Source organism: Neopelma chrysocephalum, unplaced genomic scaffold (genome assembly GCF_003984885.1).
Source record: "Neopelma chrysocephalum unplaced genomic scaffold, ASM398488v2 Primary Assembly neopelma1_44, whole genome shotgun sequence".
Lineage (NCBI taxonomy): Eukaryota > Metazoa > Chordata > Aves > Passeriformes > Pipridae > Neopelma > Neopelma chrysocephalum.
In genome coordinates, this window is record NW_020897703.1 from 21,405,696 (window position 1) to 21,428,908 (window position 23,213).

Here is a 23,213-nt window from a genome sequence, read left to right on the forward strand (position 1 = left end):
AAATACTTGTCAAAAACATACATATTTGCAAATGTATTCCTGCATACTCTTGACCTAGTCAAACCAAGTCAGGACATGCTACATCCTGTGGTATGATATGACCTCTCACAAAGCTCCTTCCTGGTTTATGTGCACCTTGACATACAAGCTGTAGTAGAAAACACTGTAGGTGTGGGTTTACTTACAGTTGTGACAGGTCGCTCCCATGTAGCCCGTATCATTACAATCGCAGTAAAAGGTGGTCCAGGACTGAGAGCATTTACCTCCATGTTCACAGTAGTTGGGTAAACATCTAATTTGAGAGAGTTTTAAAAAACATAATTAATTATAAAGATTTCTGTAAAAACAATGTGCTGTAAAAAAAATTATAAAACTGCCTCAACTCCTCATTCAGGCAAGAGTTTCCTAGGGCTGATTCACTGTATAATACCTGAAATAATTACTTATTCCTCTGATCTATGATTTGCCTCCAGTGCAAACATGGAAGAAAACAACATTTAAACTATCCAGCAAGTGGGTTAAGATCGCTCTCAATAAAATATTCCACCTGTTAGCAGTTAAAGTGTCGCAAACTTTCTGAGCACAGAACAAGAAAAGTAACAGGCGAAAATGCTATTGAAATCTTGTTTCAAAGGAGAATCCCCTGTTCTCTGATTAAACAGGAACCACTGTTATCAAAATTAGGCTGAGTTACATTTGTGGTAACACAAGCAGCATGCAAATCTCTGAAGTGAGAGGAAAAATACGCTTCAATTATGAGTTCTGTACTCTCTCTTCTTTTCCTCATTTTACTTGCTGTGCCTCTGAAGTATTATTGTTAAACAAATTATTAAAAGAAGAAAGAGGCACAACAGCATGCAGCTCAGGAAGTGAACAGAAACAAAAGCTGTGGGAGATAAATTCAATCTCCAGGACAAGAAGTGAATGCTGATCTGAACTCCCCTGGTATAAATGCACACAGTGCAATGGAGTTACACCAACCTAAATGGAAACAGATTGTTCTCTTGTTTGCTGTTTCTTTCTTTTTTTTTTTTTCTTCTTACTGTATATTAATCTCTTTTACACAGTATGTCTGACTTTTGAAAAATAAGTAACTTGTTTATACTGCTGATTCAGTTGTGATGGGTGGGTGGAGAGGAAACAGGCAACCAATTTATCTCTTACACTACAGAATTCCATTAGGGTTTGCTTTGCTGTAATTTGAGATTCAAAACCCTTTTATGCCCAGAGCTTTCTGTGGTGTTAGTGCTGAAGTCACTGATGCTACCTAGATTTTTGCCAGCTGAAGACATTTTATTGTGGTTCATCTCATCCTTAGAATTTTTTTGGCATATAAGTATGCATTTTGCCTTTAACTGTGGTTTTCAGTCCGTTTCATCTAGATTACTTACAATTAAAACCCATTTCATGCATGCAAGTAGAAAACCTATATGTCCCTAACAGTCATCCATCTTCACCAGCCTTCTGAGCCTCACCAGCCAAGTTTTCATCAACCTACCTGAGTACAAGACTGTTTAGAGCTGTCAAGCATTAACAACCCAAAGAAACCTGTTTCTGTGCCCAGAGGCCTATCAGACTAACCTCTCATCCTCAATATGCTCCATGATAGTTCACACAAACATACATTCATCTAAATGTGAGTCTGGGATTCATTTTAGAACCCAGCTTCACTTGATCACTATTTATACCATCCTACATAAAATTATAAAGATCATAGAAAAATATTAACATGAAAGATTATTTATTTTTATCAGCATTTACTCAATTATTGCCGTTATTTATTATAATACTAGAGAAATAAGGAATTCAAGAAGAAAGTATACTAATTATAACTATCTAACATTTTTTCAAACAATTATAAAATTTCTTACTCTTGTAAAAATCATTGTCATGGCTTCTATTAATCATTGGGCTCAAATACAAAATGAGGAAAGAGTATGGCAATTACATGGCTGGTTTTCCAGCTCACTAGGGAGCTTTTTCCAGTACTGTGGGAGAACCCTTTCTTTCTAAAACAAGAAACAAAGGGGAGGGCCAAAACCACTGGGTTTCCCCCACTCTTACAAGTCAGCTATTCTGAGAAGGGATAAGATTCTGTCTTTTAGTGGTATGCCAAGCAATCATCTAACAGCCAAACAGGCTGCTGGTGCAGTGACAGCCCAGCCAGCCTCTCTGCCATCACATCTACTCCTAGTAATAGCAAAGTGAGATTTAGAAGCTTTGGGTCGATGCTGAAGAAAACACAAGCAACCTTACAGGAGGGCACAAAGAGGACCTGCACCCTGCTATGTTCTGTAGGACTGTGACAGCTCCCTGAAACCAGTAGCTCCCCAGCAGCTTCATTCCAGAGGCAAAGCACAGTGGTACACCACCATTGTGGTGATATATATGAGTTTTGCCTGTGAGAAGATTTACTCATATTTGTGCTTTGTTTAGTGCCTGCCCATGCCTCAGCACACTGCCTTTACTTCTACTTGCTATTTAGTGATAAACATTCATTTATGTCACCTGTACAACAACAGTAGTTCTATTCACATCACAGGGACACTGGTGACATGAAACATCTGATGTTAACAGAGCTCTTTGAAGAGGTAAAAAGAATAGTGCTGTGTTATTATCACAATTTACATCATCAGTGTAATGGACAAATACGCTTTCTGCCTATTTTAAGCTACCTTTTATTAATTAACCCACTGCAGTAGAGCTAATTACTAGTAATTTGCAGTTTCCAAAGGCCTGCATGTAAAGGCTTAGCCACATTTATTCCGTTAAAACAGTTTCCTTTAAAGAGTTTACAAAGTTGAAGGTCAGTTCTCATTTCTATTTGTCTTGCAAATGCAGACACTTTTTCTTCCCCCAACAATGCACAAAATTCAAGTCAAACAAACCATGTAAGCTTTTAATGATATTCATAAATTCAGAATTAAACTTTTTTTATTCCTTAGTCTATTTGCCTTAATTAGCACCAACTGCATTGATCTTGTTTTCAGTCAGATAACTAACCCTTCTAAGAGCTTATGAAAAAAATTTCTTTGCAACTCTAATAATTACCATAATCCCATTCTAGCTGAGCAGTTGTGTCTTCATCAGAAGCAAAATTTATTCTAATTGTCAGAGAACTCAAATTTAAGAAATAGCTGTGATTAAAATTAATCAAGGCATGCCTAAGTCACAGGTTGTTCCATTTGCGAACTGTCCCAGATCCTCATGTTGAAGAATTTAAATATATGTAATTTAAAATTTAAATTAATATTTTCATTCTAGTGGAAACAAACAATTTTAGCCAAAAAAAAAAAAAGAAAAATGCAGTGATATCACAAAATGTTTCACAGACAAAAATTTGCAGGAGACAGCCCCTGACCTATTTGCAATTGAAAAGAATAAACAGATCAACTCAATTTTTGTATCATAAATGAGACACTTGGAAATTTTAGGATTTGCCTAAGACAATTTGTGACAGCCCAGAGACTTGATCTTCCAGATTAATTCATAGAATATATTGTGATGAAAAATTCTTATTAAAAAAAATAAATGAAGCAAACAAAATTTTCCCTCCTTAAGCCAAGCTGGAAAACACATCCCTTAGCCATCTAAGTGAGCAATATGCAGAGCCTGCACAAAAGCTTTCACTGTCCTTAAAATGAAACATTCACCTCCAAAACTGTATGTGTCTTTCCTTTGAAATCACAGGACAAACTGCATAGACATTGCGGGGGGTGGAGAAATTTGGCCCTCTGATAGGAATGATGAAGAAATAACAATGACAAAATTACTTGAGTAGGAAGGCTGAAGGAGTTCTACACATTTGATGTTACATTTGACTAGAATAAACCCAGTATAGCCAATAAGCACCTCTGAGATTTTGTTATAGTCCGCACTACACATCCTGCCAGCACTACTCTCTATCCTTCCTAAATAAACAGGAAAGAAAGGGAACCATCACAGAGAGAACAAAAATGGTGCACACCCCCTCAATATTAAGACTGTCAATATATATAATTTTGAGACAAGCCCTAAATTCCCTAAAACTCAACAACTGTTGTAGCGAGAAAATACATGAAATTTTAGAAGCTTTTCTATCAAGATAGCATTTTCCTGAATATTATCTCAAATTAATTTTTATTTCAGCATGTTTCCTTATTCAAGGCCTGCAGCTATTTAATGTATCATTAACAAAATATAACATTTAAAGAGATGATTTCATATAGTAGGCATGCATGTATGATGAAACTCCTGGTGTTGCTGTAAGACTGTATTTTCCTTTGGTAAAATGATGTCTTTCCCCTAAACTCAATAAATTGAGGCCAATTGCAATGACATGGGCTTTGGCCCTGTTGTGCTGAGGCATAAATTTGGTAAATTCCTTGCCAAAGGTTATTTTTGGGTTCAAGGGGAGACTAGACAAACATTTCAAAGAAACATCTACCAATGGTACAACACACACAGCATATAACAGCTTCAGAGGTTTACCAAGGAGAAAACTGATGAAGATTAGAGAGCATCAGAAAAAGCATTGCAGTAGAACATCCCATTCTTATTTCCCCCCAAATGACTTTTTGTGGTAAAATAGTGGGCTAAATCTCCTTAACTAATGGGAGAAAAGAGAACTACCAGAACCAGAGGGAGGATGGGAGAAAGAGTGTGTAAAAGCAATATTACAACAGGCTCTAAAAGAATTAACACTCTTCAGACCCTTGATTTTCCTCAGCAGACATTCCCTCCTCATCACCCCACCTTCCAACTTCTCTTTCCTCTTGCAACTTTAAAAAGCCAATCAACAACATATTAAAAAGTCTTTTGGTACACTTAATCTTTTATTTTTAAGTCATCTACCTTTTCTTTCCTAAACTTATTATGTTATGAGATCTCACAGAATACAAAGAGAACGAGAATAACGTGAACAAAGACAATTCTTCTTTCCATGCTGGAAACCATATACTCTATCCCACTGAATGGAAGAAAAAAAAACTGAAAGAAAAAAAGGTATTTCTGTCATCTTAATAATTTGTCATAAAGGTAGGTTTTTCTTCTTTTTGAGATTTGCAAAACTTGATGACTGGACTTCTCAAATATATTATTATTTCCATTGTTAGCCGCCTTGGTTTTCAGACTCTGAACTGGCATAGCACTGAGACCAATATTTAGAAGATCTGAACATTGATGACAACAGCCCTCAGGCATGTGACTGGGACAGAACTGTGGGAGGAGGTTGTGCTGGGACTGGCACGAGTGAAGGGAAAAGAGCCTATTATCTATGCCTTAGATGAAAGGCATTTTTTTAAGGTTTGATTGCTTTGTTTTTAGAACACCTACATTTTTAATAAGAGGTAAATGTGCTGACAGTTTGGCTTGGCATCAGCTGAAAGGATTTTATATAAATAAATTTGAAAATGAAAAAAGGGAAACAAATAAACCATCCTGTACAGACAGCTGTTCCATTTAGAATTCATAATTTTACAAAGCAAATGCAGAAAAGCCATCTGCAAGAATCAAACAAACAAACAAGGATAGGATATTATCTCCTACATGCATCCCCATATTTGGCCTTTAATTTACCATGGCATTGCACATTCCACGAATTTTGACTCTAAAGGTGAGGTGAACTCTAGTCAGGTGCCCCCCACATCTCAATTCCACACTCAAGTTGGATTCCAAAAGCCACTTAAGTAGCCCTTTACCCACCTTCAAACTGCCTTCTTTCTCCACAAGGGTCTCACTCAGTACAAATCTCTCTCCCACGCAAGTGGGAAGTCCCTACGCTCTTAGGGACAATGCTAACTATCTCAAATGTCAGCAACTTTCCACAAGTTTATTACACTTCATTGTCAGTCAGCCCTCAAGCTATCACAGAGAGAAGTACTGCCATTACCTGCATTATTCAGCTAAGTTTAAACATTAGAATAAGTATGAAGAGATGGGGGAGGCTCTTCAGAACTGCGAGGATTTTAATTCCAACACCCAGCTTTGGATGCCTGTGGGTTTGGATTTTTCAAATCTTGCTCAGTTTTTCTGCATCCTGTCCTTCCACTCTAAAACCTGGGTTGTACTGAAAGGATTTCCAAGACTCACACTTCAAAATGAGCTACCTGCAAGGGTTTAATTCCATTAATTTAATTCCATTAGTTAGGATGTCTAATTTGTGATGTAGGTGCATACTTTAGGGAAGGACCCAAGAGGCTCTTCAGCTCCCACAGAACATAATGTATTTCTCTATTTCTCTATTTCACTGTCTAGTGATCTTTACAAGGGATTAACACATTATTATTTCCAGTGTTTTGCTTTGATTTTAGTACAGAGAAAGTGGAAAAAACATAATTTCTTTAAGGACAATTTGATGAAAAAGGCATTTCTAACAATATTTTATTTTTTGCTGGACAAGTGCAAAGTAAATTGTCAGTGTTTTACAAAGTACCAAGTATGAAAAAGGGGAACTTTTTGAAAACTATTCCACAATTTCGTTAGTCAATATATAAACTGGAAGAAGACATGAAGCTTCATTACACTCTGAGCTATTTGTAAGCATGTTCACTGATTCCTAAAACAGGCAAGGGAGACAAAAGGTGAGGGGGAAAATAGTCACTCACAGGACTGAAGTGATCTTTTTAAGATTATTAAGGTGACACAAAAAATCAGAAGAACTATTAACCTGGACCATCAGATCCTTATAACTAGGCAGGACAAGCCTTCCTGTATGTAGCATTTAATGGAAAAAACCTAGATCCAGGTATTTCAGCATCTGAAGACGTGCAGTACAAATGCTTTGTTTTGCCTGAGGATGGAGATATAAGTGGGCAATATTCAAACCAATTTTGGAATTTAACCAAAATCAGAAATAATTTAAAAAGGACACATGACACCCCCTCTTATGTCTTCAAGTCATCCCAGTTTTGATCATCTTCCTAATTAAAGGAGAGTAATGTAAAATATTCAACTTGTTGCTAAAAAACATAAGCAAAGAGAAAATAATCCGGACTATAACATAATTGTCATTTCTGAAAAAAACCCCGCTAAATACTGAAAATAGAAAAACTATAGAGAATGACAAGAATGGATGCCAAATTGTGTGTTGCTTGGGTTTTTTTTTTTAATTATTCTTTCTGCAGTACACTGTATGTATTTAGGTGGAGTTGAATGCAATATTAAGTGTTTGCTTTTTCAATTCCAGCCTGGGACTCTAACAAAAAAAATTAAAACTCACTGGACATAATTAGCTAGGGTATTTTCTCATTTGCATGGCCAAATTAGGGGGGATGGAAGGATCATATATAGTTTGACTTCTGCTGCAGGGAATATGTTAAACCTGAGATGAGATTTGGGAAATTTAAAAAAAACACTGAGCTTTCAATGGATTTATCCTAACACCCTTCACCTGAAATAGTAATTAATTTCCCAAAGGCCCATTTTGACAGTACAACACACGAAGCAATGTTAAGTTCAGCACTAAAAGAAAAAGTAAAAAAATACTATTTCTTGTAAGTAAAAATTGATAATAAAATCTAATAGAATCTACAAAGGAAATAGGCATAAAGACGGATTTAAAAGGTCAGCTCTATTTAGCAAGGAAAAAGAACACTTTAAGATAATTTATTTAGAAAATATGATTAAGGATTTTCACATATAAAACATAGGAAGGGATAAAAGGATAGGACTAAGGACAATATTTGTGCTCTGCAACTCAAGCAGTACAGGGGAGCCAACTCCAATGAATCAACTCCATACACTTCTCCCTAATGAGGTAAACTGCTAACGCCAATCCCATTGCAGTGATGATCGAGCATACCACATGCTGCTCTCTCCATTTGTGTTTGCTAGGAGAATTGGAATATGCAGATGAATCTTGGTTTAATAAGGATGGTCACATCAATGTGTGCTTGTGTCTGCCCACTGATGCTACAGAGGTGAAACTGCCAGGATTCATAAGAAAATATCTGAGATCAGGTTTTGAGTTCCTCATGGTAGATCAGTGGAATTTCCCAGGATGTTCTACAAGATGTGCCATCCGTCCATCTGCTAAGGTGGATTCAACGCGAATATTTTTTTACCTTCTTTCCCTCCCCCAGGTCACTTTATGGAACTGAAGTTCCCAGTGTTGTCCTTGACAAGTACTGTCAGTAGTTGCTATAGCAAGGGCAAGGTGCTAGCCAAGGGAAAACAGGACAAGTCTGTCAAAGCTTCATCAGTGCAAAATCAACATAAACAGCAGCAATCAGACTAAAGTACCTCAGCAGCTGTAGATGGGGAGAGCAGCACATGCATTTATCTATGCATTCATGCAAACCTGAGCCTAAAGAAAAGCAGGCTCTGACTACGCTGGTAGTTCATTTATGAATGACAATAGTTCAACACATAAAAGACCTTCCTAATCCAAAGACTACCTAATGTTATATAAAGGTAAGGTAATGGCCCATCTTCGCGAACGAAGATTTGGGGAAAGGTCTTTTACCTTTCCAGCCTGCGCAATGGATTTTTTTAGGTGAGACACAGCCTGCGCTGAACTGAGCCCACCCTTTAATCCTAAGGTTCATCTGCCGGGGCCAAGCAAGCTTGGACAATGGCAGTGAGGTCCTCAGGACGTAGGTTTGTTTAGAGTGTCCTTCTCATAGATGGATGGCCACACAGGGCTAACGACCTCCATCAGGCCAGGAGACCGGGATTTGAACCCGTGGTCGCAGCAGTGAAAGTCCTGCACGCTAACCACTAGGCCACCAGGGGTCTCACTAATGTTATATACTCAAGCACAAATCACGCATAGAATTTATGACAATATAACAGTGGGTGTACAACAGCGTGCTTTTGCATCTGCCTCAGCTCTACCTCCGTCCAGCTAAACTGCCAATGAAAAGTTAACTGCTTCAAGCCATTTCAGTCCTGGCAGGAACAGCAGAATCATAAAAAATTTCAGACTCCTTAACAGAGTTTTCTCTGTCACGGTGCAATTCTAATACTTCATCCTTTGTGATGGGGGCTGACAAGTTCAAAAGCATTAACGGAACCAATGTCATTGTTATGGGTGTGTGCCAACAAGATTTGCCTCAAAAGCCTTGGAGAAGCAAACATTTGTCTAGCACCACCTCGAGGGGCAAAGGAGACTTCCATGAGATGTACCAATTCCGGGGAAAAGAAACTGTGTTCTTTAGCACAAGTTATCCCAACTGCAGTACCTCAAAAGCACTTCTCTTTATAGACTTCAGAGGAGCTAGTAGGGGGAACCACACCAGATCTTACCTATTTGTGTACATACAGAGTACAAGGATTCCTGGAAATGGAATTTTCTTCTCTATGACTAACACTGCAAAGCAGTTTGTCCTGCTGCATATAAGTGTATGAGATTAATCAACCCATGCCTTCAGGCTGCAGGCAACATTGCAGCCCTTATTGCAGTAAGAGCAGCAGGCCTTGCTCAGCCCAAAGGGAGCATCTGTGCCGTATGATGAAGGGCTGGAAATCCAGTGTTTCTGGACTGAGGTATAATGATTTTCTGGCACATTTTCCTAATATCCATGGCAACTCTTGAGCTGCAATATCTCTTGAGCCCACATTCCTGCATCTATTCTCTGAAGAGGATGCCAACCACAGCAAACAACCAACTCAGCTTCAGGACTAAAACTAGTATTTCTAGTCACAAAATCTGGCATTTGAGCCAATTGCTGAATGGGAAGTCAGAGCTTCTCAACAGTGTGGCCAAATTCTCAGCATCTGCATATTTGTTTTCCTACCCATTTCATTTATTTTTAAATGAGTGGCTGACTGAGTTTTCCCCAGGCTATGCCTTCCATTGTTTGCCCCCACACAGACAGACCCACACGCCCATTATTACACAGACACGTAGAAAGAGAAAACACAGTGCAGAAAGTATTGGAACTTAGCAAAATTCAGGTCAGATTCTAATGTATTTTGAGATTACCACAGCTATGAAGTAATATATTTTGGTTTTGAGCAACAGAGGTACAAAGAGCTGGGCACAATGAAACTTTTCTTTTAAAAAACAGTGAGGAACTTGGACTTTGTAGTCCTAAGTTTATCACCTCCCTCCAGACTTGCTTCAGATCAACAGTGCCTGTCCTTCAGTTTCCTTACTTTGACAGGGTCACAGCAAAAATGCTGATGAAATAAGTTCAAGAGCATCCCACTGAACACTTTGCCAGCTTCCAGCCATCTGTGGCTTACAGATTCATGTACGCCTTACTGGCTTTTTCCTTTACATTTGACCTCTACAGCATCTAACGACATCCAATTTGATGTAGTGTAAGATTTGAATTTGCAAGAAACAGCAAATTCTTGTTTATTATTCACCTCCTTCATGCTGCTCCTCATCACAAAACTCTGTCTAGCTTTTTCTTCTCCAGGCTGAAGAGTCTAAGCCTATTTAATCACTCCTTGTAGAGAACAGTTTGTGGCACGCAAAAGAATAGAGTGTCAGTTTTAGAAACAGCCATGAGGCCTGAAAGACAGACTTGTAGACTGTGTAGTCAGAGCTGCACACAGAGCCTCCTCTGAGTGACCCAGAGAGGATGCATTTCTTGGAAAGGGCTGGTCAGGCCAAGGCTGAGGTCAGTGAATACATCTAACTGGATTTCAATTTCATCTTTGAGCAACTAAAATAGAAGTTGTGAAGGGATGAACACATAGCTGTTGGCTTGATTGACTAAGTAGGAGATATTTCAATAGTTATCCATTGCCTCAGTCCCTGCCTTCTTCAAACAGCTTACAAACTTCTCACCCTCATTTTCAGTACATCTGAAAGAGAGGCAGACACTTGAACTCCAAGTCATAGGATCTCATGAAAAGTAGACCAAGTAGAAGGGAATCAAGTTACTTTTCATCAAAGAAAAATCCCTGCTTGAGCTTAACCATCATTCTAGGCATCACAGAATTTGCAAAGAAGATAACCCCCCCCCAAAAAAAAAAAAATCTGCAATCACATAGCTTCATCCTGCAGTTGTAAAAATGAATCAAGCAAGTTAGGGAAGTGACATGTTAGTAAGGTGTTGCTCCTTTCCCCTTCATGTATATATCTCAGGTTATAAAAAAGCCACCAAACAATACCATGGGCTACACAGTCCCTACTGCCTTAGAGTGTCTGAGAGATATATCTACTGAATGAGCTTTCTCACAGGTGTGAGATATCCTGAGCTGAATACCTGAAAGATATTTCCCACTTGGTTTTGGGTTGGTTGTTTCATTGTTTTTTGTGTTTTGTTTTTTTTTTTTTCTTGAGCAGTGTTATGGTTGTTGACACTTCAGAACCCCCAAAGCAAGAACAAGACACAGCTGTTTCAGCTGCTGGAGAAGCCTGAGCAAATGTAACAGAATTGCACAGAGCTGGAGGCAACTTGGAAGATCACTCAGTCCATGCTCACACCCCAAGGTAGAATCACCCATACCCATGTTCATTATTTCTCACAGACTCATCCAACTTTTGTAAAGCCTTCCAGTGACAGAACCTTGACAGTCTCCTCAGGCAATCTGTGTCACGGCTGCTTTCCTATACATCTTGGTCAGAAAAGATGATTATTCCCTTCAGTGCTGCAGCAGCCTTTGAGCACCTGAAGATCATTATTCTGCCTTCCCTCACCAATCTCTTCAGGTTGTTGCCAAACAAGTTATATTTCTTCAAAAAGGAGTCTCTGCAGCATTGGAGGAAGATGTTGGAAAATTCTTTTAACTTTAGCACAATAGTGTTTGATCCCTATATCCATGGTTAATATTTAGTTTTGTACCATACAGTGCTTAGTACAAATGCAGAGATTAATGTGGCTTTGTATTAATTCCATAATAGCCAGCTATTTTTTCCTTATTTACCTATATCAGTGATTAATATGTATTTGCAGATGCCTTAGTTTTGAGAACAAGGATTGTGTGTCTGAGCAAAGAATGATAAGAGAAATACATTAGGAACTGACCACATATTTGAGGTACTCTCAAGGCGAAAAGATTAATTAGAAGATCTGGAACCATATCCAAATAAGTCCATAGAAATAATTAGCATATATGCATACATTCCAGAAATGTAATGAATATGTAATAGAAATGTAGTGAATGTGTATTAGTTTCATGGATATAACTTGGTCTGCTAGGTTGCTGGGTGTTCATGTTAGGTCAAGTGACCCCCATGCATCCAGCACTGAATAAAGTAGTATTGGTTTTCTAACCTTACAAACTGGTTGGAGAGTTTATTTCCTGGTTTTTGGTGACATGGTTAAAGAACTTAATCAATCTGTCTTTGCAAGGCATGTTTTCCAGTCCTATTTTATGGGTTTTTTCATCTAGAGTGGGCCATTCAAGAAACAGTTCGGGTTCTGTATATCTTTATAGAGAACAGAAATTTAGAAGCATGACTGATAACCGAGGACAGCTAAATGCCAAGTGGAAGCCCTGGCTAATGTTTATTTTACAGTGTTTGCTTATCTCCCTGCTGCTCTTCACTTGGACACATTAGCACACCTGTTTTTTTTACCAGCTGCTTTTTGGTTCAAAATTTGTCCAGCCCCCAGTTATATCAAATTTCAAAATGAAGGCTGCACATAGTAAGAGTCTAGTATTTTGGTATCAATGCTATGGTTCAGGGGTCCTGCTTAGATCAGGGGAACGGCATCAAGTATGTTTTCCTCTAAGCTAACAGGATAAAACACTGCATGAAAAAAATAGCAAATGATCTGAGTTTCTGGCCTATCACAGCACTGAATAAACCTCAGGTTAGAGAATTATTATTAGCACTAGAGAAACTAAGACATTTGTTATCATTCTCCTGAAGAAACAGGTTAGGATTTGTCAGTTTGAGCAAGCGCAAGAAGACTCAACTCTCCTTTCTGCCCCATGCACACATATTAGCCATAGAAGGGAAGCACTGGCATCTCCAGGGACAGCAGCCTTGTGTCTTTCATCAGTGTTAAAAAGACTGAAAGAAGAGATCTGTGCCAGGCACACTGCAGCCAGCTGCTGCACTAGGTGCAGTTGTGATTTCTTACCCTGCTGAGTGAGAAGTTTCTGTAACCACATCCCTAACCCATTTTCAGGAGGCTGCTTGACAGAGTCAAGAAATCTTTGCAAACAGCATAAAATACTGAAGAGAGAAATGCATTTTTCCATTAGGAAAAAGACATTCTGTTGTATGCTGTTTTGTTTTTTTCTTCTCTAAACCAGAAGTACTTATGAAAGTCTTTCCATCTTGTATTTGTAGAGCCTTAACACACGACCTGCAGGTGAAGGACAGGGAGCCTGGCCATACACTTAAACCTAGAGACTTAGTGGAGATCAAGAGAACGGAGTGAATCCTTTCTGACTTACTGCATCTATGAGAAGCAAATGAATTTTTTATGCTGCTTACCACCTCCCCATCCCTTGACACTGACATCTGCTCTTTAAGGCGTTAAGGGCCAAAGACCAAAAACATTATTCCTTTCTTATTAGACTTTCCTACTGCTCAGATTTTCTCCTGGAAGCTTTTAGATTTAATATGTCTCTCCCAGAAGATGCCTCATTTCCCAAAAAACACTTACAGTTCAAAACACCAGGAGTGAGAGATGAATGGTCCCTGTAGCCATGAACTTAAATCTATATCACTCTGAACTGAAAATAAATTCAAAGAGAGTCTGCATTTTTTTGTTTAGGCCCATATGAGATGGCTTTTTGTCAGAGATGGTCAAAAAGACTGCATCAATACTGGAAGATACCTCCTTTCCTCATCAACAAAAGGTCTCTGAGTTCAGGGACTTCATGGCACCTTCACTTCCAGACATCTCTGCCTTGTTACTTTCTGCTCTGTACCATGCCTTAGAGAGAAAATGCCAGCATGCTGTAAGAAACTGTATTTTGTGACTTTTTAATTCAGTGTGAAACAAACAAGCCCTGATGTGCACCTGCCCTCCTAACAAAGCAGAAACCCTGAAAAGGCAAAAAAAAAAGAGATGGATAAAATGAAATTTATTTCCTTTTAAAGATGGAGCAGACCTCTATGACTTAGCACAATATTGTCTCAATTTTTCTTTATCTCTCACTGGAATGGGGATAAATGCACCACAGCCAGCTATGACCTCTAACACTTTATAACAGGAGTAGTGTAAGCATCACACTTTTCAATATCCTCAGAAAAGACTGAGCACTATCTACTTGGTTGTATTTGCACAATCACACAAATATACATACTAAGAAGAAAAGACAAAAAAATCTAGTTAACAGGATTAGTAGTAGGCAGGCAGTGGGGATAATGCCAAGAGTCCTATACGCACAATGCTGCAAGAAAAATTGCTTCATTCTACAGATTCTAGTTTCTGTTCTATAAGGTATTGGGAACATTGGCTTTGCAGGAGCAGCTTTGTCTTGAAGGAGGTGAAGAAGGGAATACTTTGCAGGGCTTGTGAAGCCAACACAGCTCTGACTTGATTAGACTGGGGATGTCTCTCCTTGCATAGGATGTGTAACCTAAGGACAATGTCCAGGTACCATATAAGACGACTGCAAGTCAGATATGCAACAACTTGATATACAACCGTGGAGACATTAGTGATGCTGGCATTGATGTGAGGGCTAGAAAAAAGCAATCTCTTAATAGGAGATGGTGCTAATGGGGCTTCTTCCATTATCTGGACAGCCCATACTGCTGTGTTCAACTCAAGACCGTACAATGTCTTAATGTCCTACTGAAAGCACAGAATACGTGAGGTTTTCTGTGTTATCTGCTGATCTCAGCTCTCACAGATACGTCCTGAACTGCCCATTCAACCAGGACCAGAGCAATTACAGGGTGGATTTGTTCACAGGATTGCTAAGGCTGCAGGAAGCCTCTCAATGTCTCTAGCAAAAGCTCCCTGCTTAAAGCAGGTTCAGCAAGATGGTTAAGTCCATTTGTATCTCCAAAAGCATCTTCACTTAGCATTGTCTCCCCAGCCACCAAATGGAAAGAAGGCTAAACTCTGCATATTTTTATGAACAGCCCTATTTTTTGTGTGTACTCTCTGATATCCCAGGTAGTGCCAGGGCATTTATTTCCAAAGAAATAGTTATTGAAGAATAGAAATAACAAATACAGGGAGACAGAAGGCATTAATGCCAAGTTCACTTGAGCACACATATTGTTCAAATACTAGAGATGAGTGATAGTGAGACATTAGAGCTCAGTCCTTCAGATGAAGGTTCATACTTTATACAGAGTCCCAGGGTGTGTATGTGTGGCGCGTGTATAATATGCTTGCACAACTGGATTCTCTCTCCAAAACATACTGCAGGCATCAATAGTCATCCCAGTTTTTCATCTTTCAAAATAAAGTCATTAATTCTCTTTTTAAGAGCAGGCACAACTTGCTGTAAGCTGCCTAACCACTGCTTTCAGAGACCAAGTCTGAATGAGCTTGGCCTACAAGACTGTAACAAATAAACTGCTTTCTAAATAGAGGATATTCCTCAAAAGAGGTTTTTTGCTTAGATAACTAAGACAAATGTCCCATTTACATGGTAATTAAGCGACACGATTCCCACATGCGCTAAAATTACAAAAACGTGCGCTTTGCAGTGCACACAGCAATAAATCTTATAATTAAGAAAGGCAAGATCACATTTCTTGGAGAAGAGATTTTTACAGATTTTTAATACTCTTTATACAGAAAGAACAAGCAGCTGGATCCTACACAGCTGGAGCCAGATCCCAGCTTTCCTACAGTCCAAAGCCTCTGTGATACAGAGCACTAGTTTAACTACAGTGACTAGCTGAATTACAGTTACTGAAAGTGTCGGACATTTTGTGCATTGAACCAATTTGAAGAATATTTGAAAACCACTCAAGGGTACACTGTCTAGTCTACAGACTAGACATCAGTGGAGTCTTTAGATAGAATCATAGAATCCTTAAGGTTGGAAAACACCTCCAAGATCATTGAGTCCAACTGTTAACCCAGCCCCGCCATGTTCACCACTAAAGTGTCACATCCACATGTTTTTTGAACCATTCCAGGGATGGTGATTCCACCACTTTCCTGAAGAGTCTATTCCAGTGCTTGACAACCCTTTCAGTGAAGAACTTTTTCACAGCCACTCCTCATATGATTCACTCTATAGACCCTTCCCCAGATCCACTGCCCTTCTCTGGACACACTCCAGCACTGCAATGTTGTTTTTATAGGGAGGGGCACAAAAGAACACAGGATTTGACAGTGTAGCCTCACCAGTGCAGAGTACAGGGGAAGAATCACCTCCCTAGTCCTGCTGGACACACTATTTATGATACATCCCAGGATGCCTTTGGCCTTTATGGCCACCTGGGCAAACACTGGCTTCTGTTTAGCCACCATCAACCAGCACCCTCACTTCCTTTTTTTGCTGGTCATCTTTCCAGCCACTCTGCCCCAAGCCTGGAGTATCATATGGGGTTGTTGTGACCTGAGTGCAGGACCTGGTACAATTGCATTTAAATCTGTTATCTCAGACTTTGCACCTATACTTTGTTATAACCGATTATGCCATAATATAAGCTTGCAAAACCTACAATTTTCAAAAATGACTAGGAGGAACATACTCCACAAATACTTTCTTGTTCAGTCTATCCCCAGCTCATCCACTGGCTTAGGATCAATTTCCTTATTTATTTTCTTTGAACTGAACAACTTAACTTCATGAAATCAATTCTGTAAATTTAACTTCTCTCAAGATTGTATCCCAGATGAGTAAAAAGTATAATATGATTTGGACCACAAAGACCCCAAACATATATCCTTTCTTCTTCCCAGCAAAAGCACAGTTATTGGAGTTTTTGGACAAGGAGGGAGCACTGGCCGTTTCACTGAGTGAGAAAACTTCAATCTCCACAGTGCCAGTGAGGCTCACACCTTTCCATGATGAGGAGAATTTCTGAAGTTCAACCCAACACTTTCCCCACAACAGGTTTCCCCCTCCCCTTCAAGGCACCTCCACTGATATGTCAAATCCATCCATAAGACAATAATTTTTTCCAATTGTAAATAATTTTTTTTCCTTTTTTAAAATCTACCTTGGTTTTGTGATCATATCTACTCTATGATCTAGTATATCACATCTACTAGATCATAACTACTAGAGATCATGTCTCGTATAAATCTATCTGGATCATTTGGTATGGACACAAAAATTTAAAGCTGTCCAGAGAAAAGCATTTGAATAGAGTGTTTAAATCTTCACTAGATACATATCACTTTTTTTTGTGCATGTGTGATATTCCACAATAATGGTGGTGTTAATGTAAAACACCACCATTCTTATGATGTTTCGATTCTTGTCCTAAATAATTTTATGGTGTGATCAGAGATTGATGCTTGTCATCCTTGGTACACCAAAAATAAGGAAGATAATTTCAGTAGAACTACAGTTACACTGTAGCCTGCACTTGGTGACAATGAAGGCATTGGAGACATCCCACAGCACCTCTGCAGCATGCCAGAATTCCCTTTTGTTTCAACATACAAACACACCAATTGGTTTTGAACGGTCTACTTGATTTCAAAAAATCTATTTTTCCAAGAAAACAACAAAATTCTTTCTCTTAAATCTCAGGAAAAATGACATTTTAATTCCTTTTATTAAATCAGCTTTATCTTATGAATTTCATCTACCATTTCAGGCACACCAAGTGTGAAATTCACGTTCCTCTGAATTCAGTAACCATTAAACCTGGAAAGAGGTTTGATCAGCAAATTGAGTACTTTCTCCATACAAATTAACAAACATGAACATACAAATATGAGCATAAAGACCTCAGATCACAGAGGTTTTGCCCACTTATCAAAAAACTGCAGCTCCAGCAGGCTGTTCCCTGCTACAGTAAGGAATAATGGAGACTTGCCTTTGGCTCCAACTCTCTATGCAACATATTTGAAAAATATTCATTAAATGCTTAAGGTCCTAATGCATTTCCAAAATATCCTTACTACTCCCTTAACTATCTGAAGCATATTAAATTTCCAGCAGTTCAATTTCCATTTTTCAGAACTTAGCTAGATTAAAAAAAAAACCAAAATAGAACCTATTATTCCACATACTAACTTCAAAGCACACATTTGCAGAAATAATTCAGAAATATTTAGACACTAAAAATCCCCAAGAAACAAAAGAGAAATTATAAAGTACTTTAAAAAGAAATCGGTTGCTCATTTCCTCTCTACTTTTACATGAAAATCTGTGGTTCCTGTCAGGTTTCAATTTAGAAGGGATTCAGATTACTACTTAAACTCAAAGGTGTCTCTGGCAGATACAGACATTTCATCATTATATTGTCTCACTGAAGGGGCAGTATTGCACATAAGGTGTACCATATCTTCATCATGAATGTGCTGTAATGGCTAACAAGAAAAATTGTAAATTATTTACTTAAGCAAAACCAACTAATATATTAAGGGGATGACATGTTCTGATAAATCAAGTAATTTTTCCTTCTCTTTCATTTCCTCTAAAACTTCAAAGTAATCTAATGTTGTTTATGCATAAAATTTAATCCTTTCACCAATCTGTATTTTGATTGAATTTGCATACTCTATTTCCTACAAGTCAATGTGAAGAGAGCCTCCTGTAATTGAAACCATTTCCCCTCCAGTCCTCCTATCTTTGTTGTGGTATTTTCTATTAGTAGCTCTATTATGCCTAATATCCGTAATGTTGGCAGATTAGAATTTTCACTTAATGCAACCTGTATCTATAAACCACTAGGATGAAAAAAGAACAAATACAAGAAAGAGGAAATAATAATTACCTGTCTTTGATGCCACACAGATCAATGTGTAAATCACTAAAATTCCCCAGGGAGCCTTGCTGAACTAAAATGAGGTCCTTGGGCTGGTTATCAATAAAGATGAGCCTCATACAGCCTTGAAAAGCAGTAATGGGATTTAAACACTGGGAATCAGTGAAATTGTCAGGGCACCCTGTGGGAAAAAGAGAAGAGGCAGAGAAGAATATTGGAATGTTCAACTATTTCTGCTGGGATTTCATAATGCAAGAACTCCTAGGCTTATTATTCCAAAGGTTTTTATTCCTTGTGCTACGCAACCTCCTGTGTTATAAATCCAGTTAAGGGATAAAACATAGAGAGCAGCCAGCTACTGGAAATATCAGAGTATGAGGTTTTCACAAGTGATAAGCAAAATCAAAATGTGATTTTTTTCGTCTTTAAACTCCACAGTTGATAGCAACTAACTCGCACTGAAAAAGTTGTACGAAAAGTAAAATCATTATGAGCTAAATTCTGTTACTGAAGCAATGCATACAGTAAAAGGATGAAATCCTGTGGGCAGCAAGAAAGCCATTTGTATCTCTTCCTCAATATTTAGACAACTCTGAGATCCAAAGCCTCCTGTGCATCCTCACTTAGTGCTGTATCCAGAGGGTTCATCAAAATCAGACCCTCGCTACAGGAAGCACTACACAGAAATGTATTATATAAAAAGACAGTTAATGACACAACTGTTATCTAAATTAATGCTTGCACTCCAAAAAGGAGAAGATAGTATTTTTCAAGTCTGTTCTTTCCAATTTAAAAACTGACCTAAACCTATATTCATTTCCACGAGAGTACCGTACCTAAATACCTCAGTAGATCTGAGCCATATGTCATCTAAGTTCTGAAGTCTAGAGTCACTGAGCCTGATCAGAACTGTGATATCTACAGGAATATTGATAATACTAATAGTTCTAGGGCCTTTTAACAAAAACAAAAACACAAAAAACCCCCCCAAAACAAACAAACAAACAAAAAACCACACAAAAAAAAAACCACACAAAAAAAACCCAACACCAAAACCCAAAAAAATCCCACTTGTGGTTAATAAAGTTTTGTAAATTTTGCATATTTTTTCAGCTAGATTTAGGTATCCATTGGCTACCACTACAAGTTATCCACTTTTACAGCTGTGCTAGCAGTTCTTCTTGTTCTCTCTCTGTCAGGCTTAACCAACACCCTTCAATCTGCCCACAGTGCTGTATACGTTGCAGCTCAATTGGCTGTCCAAAATCAGTCATTCCATTTGCTCTTAGCTGCAGAGTTCTCCCTGCACCTAGGGAGAACTCAATGGTGAGCACCTGAGGAATTGCATCACAGAAACCTGTCTGAAATAACCTACCTCCAAAATAGTAGCTGTTCCCAGAGTAGATCCTTGAGACAGTGGTTGCATGGCTGGCGGTGGCAGCGTTGTTATCCAGTGTCAGGGTAATGCGATGTCTTCTGGCATTGATGTTAACAGAATGCCAAAGCCCATCGTGGAGATTGGTGCCTGGCAAAAAACAAGTACAAAGAGTGAAAAAAGAGGTGCAGGAGACAACTGTGGTCTTCAAACCTCCCGTTGCTTCCAACAGGTGACCACAAATATGCAGTTGATCCAAAAAGAGGTAGAACTGTAAGCTGAAAAGAACTCATTAACTCTGGAAACAAACTGGCATAGAAGGGCTAAAGAAAGAGAAAGCTTTTGAGAGTATTTAAGCAGGTCATCTTCATTTTAACCTAAACTGGTGCTGCAGGGACTCATCAAGCTAGCCAGATCTTTCACCTTTGTGGTAGCACATTAGTATCATTTTGTGCACCTTTATGTCTATCTTCAGTCTGCTGGTAAATGCAGAGATCTCTACTGAGCTTCTGGTACTAAACATGCTTGAGGTCACAGAGGATTAGATTCAGTGAGACAGTCATACCCTGCTCTCAGGCTCCATATGAAACCTGACAGTCTCCAGTAGGTATCAGCAGGATTTGTGTTTCTTAAAACCCTTCAGAACTAATGCAGCACACAGTACTATTAATGGATGCACTTTGCACCTTTCTACATTGGATTTCAACATGGATCTTCTGAGAGCTGTGATTGTTTCTCTGACCAGGAAAAGAAAAATGAGAGATAACAACACGAGGTAGCCTCTTTCTCTTCTACACACTTGCGCGAAGCGGGATATGACCTCTCCGTTTCCTTATTCTGAAAATCAGTGTTCCACCATGTGGCTCTTGAAACAGCACCACAAAGCTACAGAGAAACTCCACATCCACTACTCTGACAGCTGTAAAAATCACTGGGCAAGCTTCTGAGCTCACACACAGTGGTGCAGATCAAAAGTAACCTAATTACAGTTCAAAATATGCTACTGTCAGGCTGGAGTCACTGAAATCAGGTACAGACAACTAGTATTTACTCCCCTCCCTAACAGAATATTTTTGTTAATGTAGCTTTCAGAGAAAACAAACGAGCACTTAGTAACACAAAGAACTTTGGGAACAGTTCAAAACACAATAAAAAAATGTGGGAGTTATGTGTATGAAAAGCCATTTCATTATGAATTCGAAAATGAGACTATTTCCTCAGTAATGGCTGTTAACACATGCACAATTGCCATAGAATTAGAGGCTGGTTTTACAGCAAAAATGTATGATTTTTCAACTAGAACGAGTCCATTTTGAAGTGAAATATGTTGCTGAATTTTGAAACGATGACAAAACAAAATAGGTCCCATTTCAGGCAAAAATAGGTTCATTCTTGAGCAAGCGTGAGTTTTTTGGGAGTACCTGACATCTGTGGAAGATGGCATTCGCACTTTCTGCATATTTTCCATGTGTAAGTAGGCAGTTTAGCCATGTTTTGGATAGTACCAAAGGCTGGGCTCAGGTTCATGATTTCAGAATTACAAAAAACATACACATCCAAACAAATATTGACATTGTCTCAGTTTTGTCAACAATTTAATTAGGACTGCAATAAAGGCTGGAACCTCAGTTTTCAGTGTTCAGTTGCAGCAAACTATGGCTGTGGCAATCTACATGAACAACAATAGATGCAGGGCTGCCTCATTTTCTATAATAAAGGGGAACAAAACACACACAGGGGAACAAAACAAAACAGCTCTGCTTTGACAATTCTGTCAGTTTTTATCTCTGCTTCTTTTAATAGATACAACTATTCTCTTTTAGTCTTTACAGGGGATATCTAATATTAAATGTTTTAAAACATCTGCTCTCATATCTAATAACAGTTATTATTATAATAATTATATTTTATATACACTCATTAATAATAGATATTATTATTAGTAGTAGTATTAGTATTATTATTATTGTTATTGTTATTATTATTATTTCATTTCATCCGAGTTCCATCAGTCCACCTTTGGCAACTGGTATTCAAACAATGTAAAAAATTAATTTCCCACTCTCCCTCCCCAGCATGTCTGCATAACAGCAAGGGGATATGCAGAGGCCCTGGACTAGGAACATTTCTGTTTGGGATGCCAGCATGGCTTATGCAAGTCACATTGGCATGGCAGTAGGGCCACTCTGGTCCTGCCTTTGTTGTACATCTGAAATTGTTTCCCTGATGTCTCTGTAATCCAATGCAAAGGTGTTCTGGTAAGAGTTTACAAGCAGTTTCCCCACAATTTTAAATTAAAGAGGCATCCCACCAGCTGCACTGAAAAAAGCAACTTGCAAAGTGACTGAGGAAGCCCATGAGGGAGTGTAAGGAAAGGAAGCCCATGCTCAGTCTCTCTTCTGAGTGTAGCACAAAGATAGAGTGTAAAGCTACAGTCAGAGGAAGAAAATCACCTTCAAGGCTGCCTTAACTTGTGCTGGAGAAAGGTGCAGTGGCTGAGCTGCCTCCCAGCTGACTACTGAAGATAGGAAACAGGAAGGTCTTCGTGTGACCTGACTGAAGAAAATTTAGCATGACTGCTTAAGAACACAGAGGTCGATCTATTTGTCAGACAGTTTGAGTCTGGAGATCTCAGGATGCCAATTTTCCATGCTTAGGTCAAGCTGTACTGGGTGGCTCTACCACTGGAAATCAAAGGAAAATTTAAAAAAGAAAGTAAGATTCGATGTTTCCTTATTTCTTGATCCTTTCATCCTGTGGAGCTGAAACTCTGTGTTTTAGAGGGAGACAAGCGAAAGTAAACAAAAAATAAGCACCTTCACTGATTTCCACTGGGTTCTCAGTCTCTTTTTGAATAAGTAATGTCAATCTCCCACCATGGAGGTAAACCAAGAGAGGTCCTGAATTTTCAGACAATTCGGTAAACAGAAGTAAGCCATCTTTATTCCATGTTCGAAACTGGAAGCTGACTGACAAACCATCAATTTGAGGAGTGCCAGGTAGTAGCAAGTAGCTTCGACTGGTGCTCACAAAGGTGATGGGAACAATTTGTGGTTCTGAGCAAGAAAAGGTCACGTTCCCCTGCAAACAATAAAAATCAAACATAATCAGTATGACTTTTTTTTTCAGTCATCCCAA

At 38.7% G+C, this 23,213-nt stretch overlaps 1 protein-coding gene across 1 annotated transcript in view; it reads right to left on the reverse strand.

Annotated features, from left to right (window-relative positions):
* The window catches only part of CNTNAP5 (contactin associated protein like 5), a 292,078-nt gene that overhangs the window by 113,096 nt on the left and 155,769 nt on the right, over window positions 1-23,213 (reverse strand). Inside the window, exons 8-11 of the mRNA XM_027678926.1 lie at window positions 22,892-23,156; window positions 20,076-20,225; window positions 18,710-18,881; window positions 186-292 (exon numbers count right to left, since the gene is read on the reverse strand). Coding sequence (XP_027534727.1) covers window positions 186-292; window positions 18,710-18,881; window positions 20,076-20,225; window positions 22,892-23,156 — 694 coding nt within the window. The remainder of the gene's footprint in view (window positions 1-185; window positions 293-18,709; window positions 18,882-20,075; window positions 20,226-22,891; window positions 23,157-23,213) is intronic.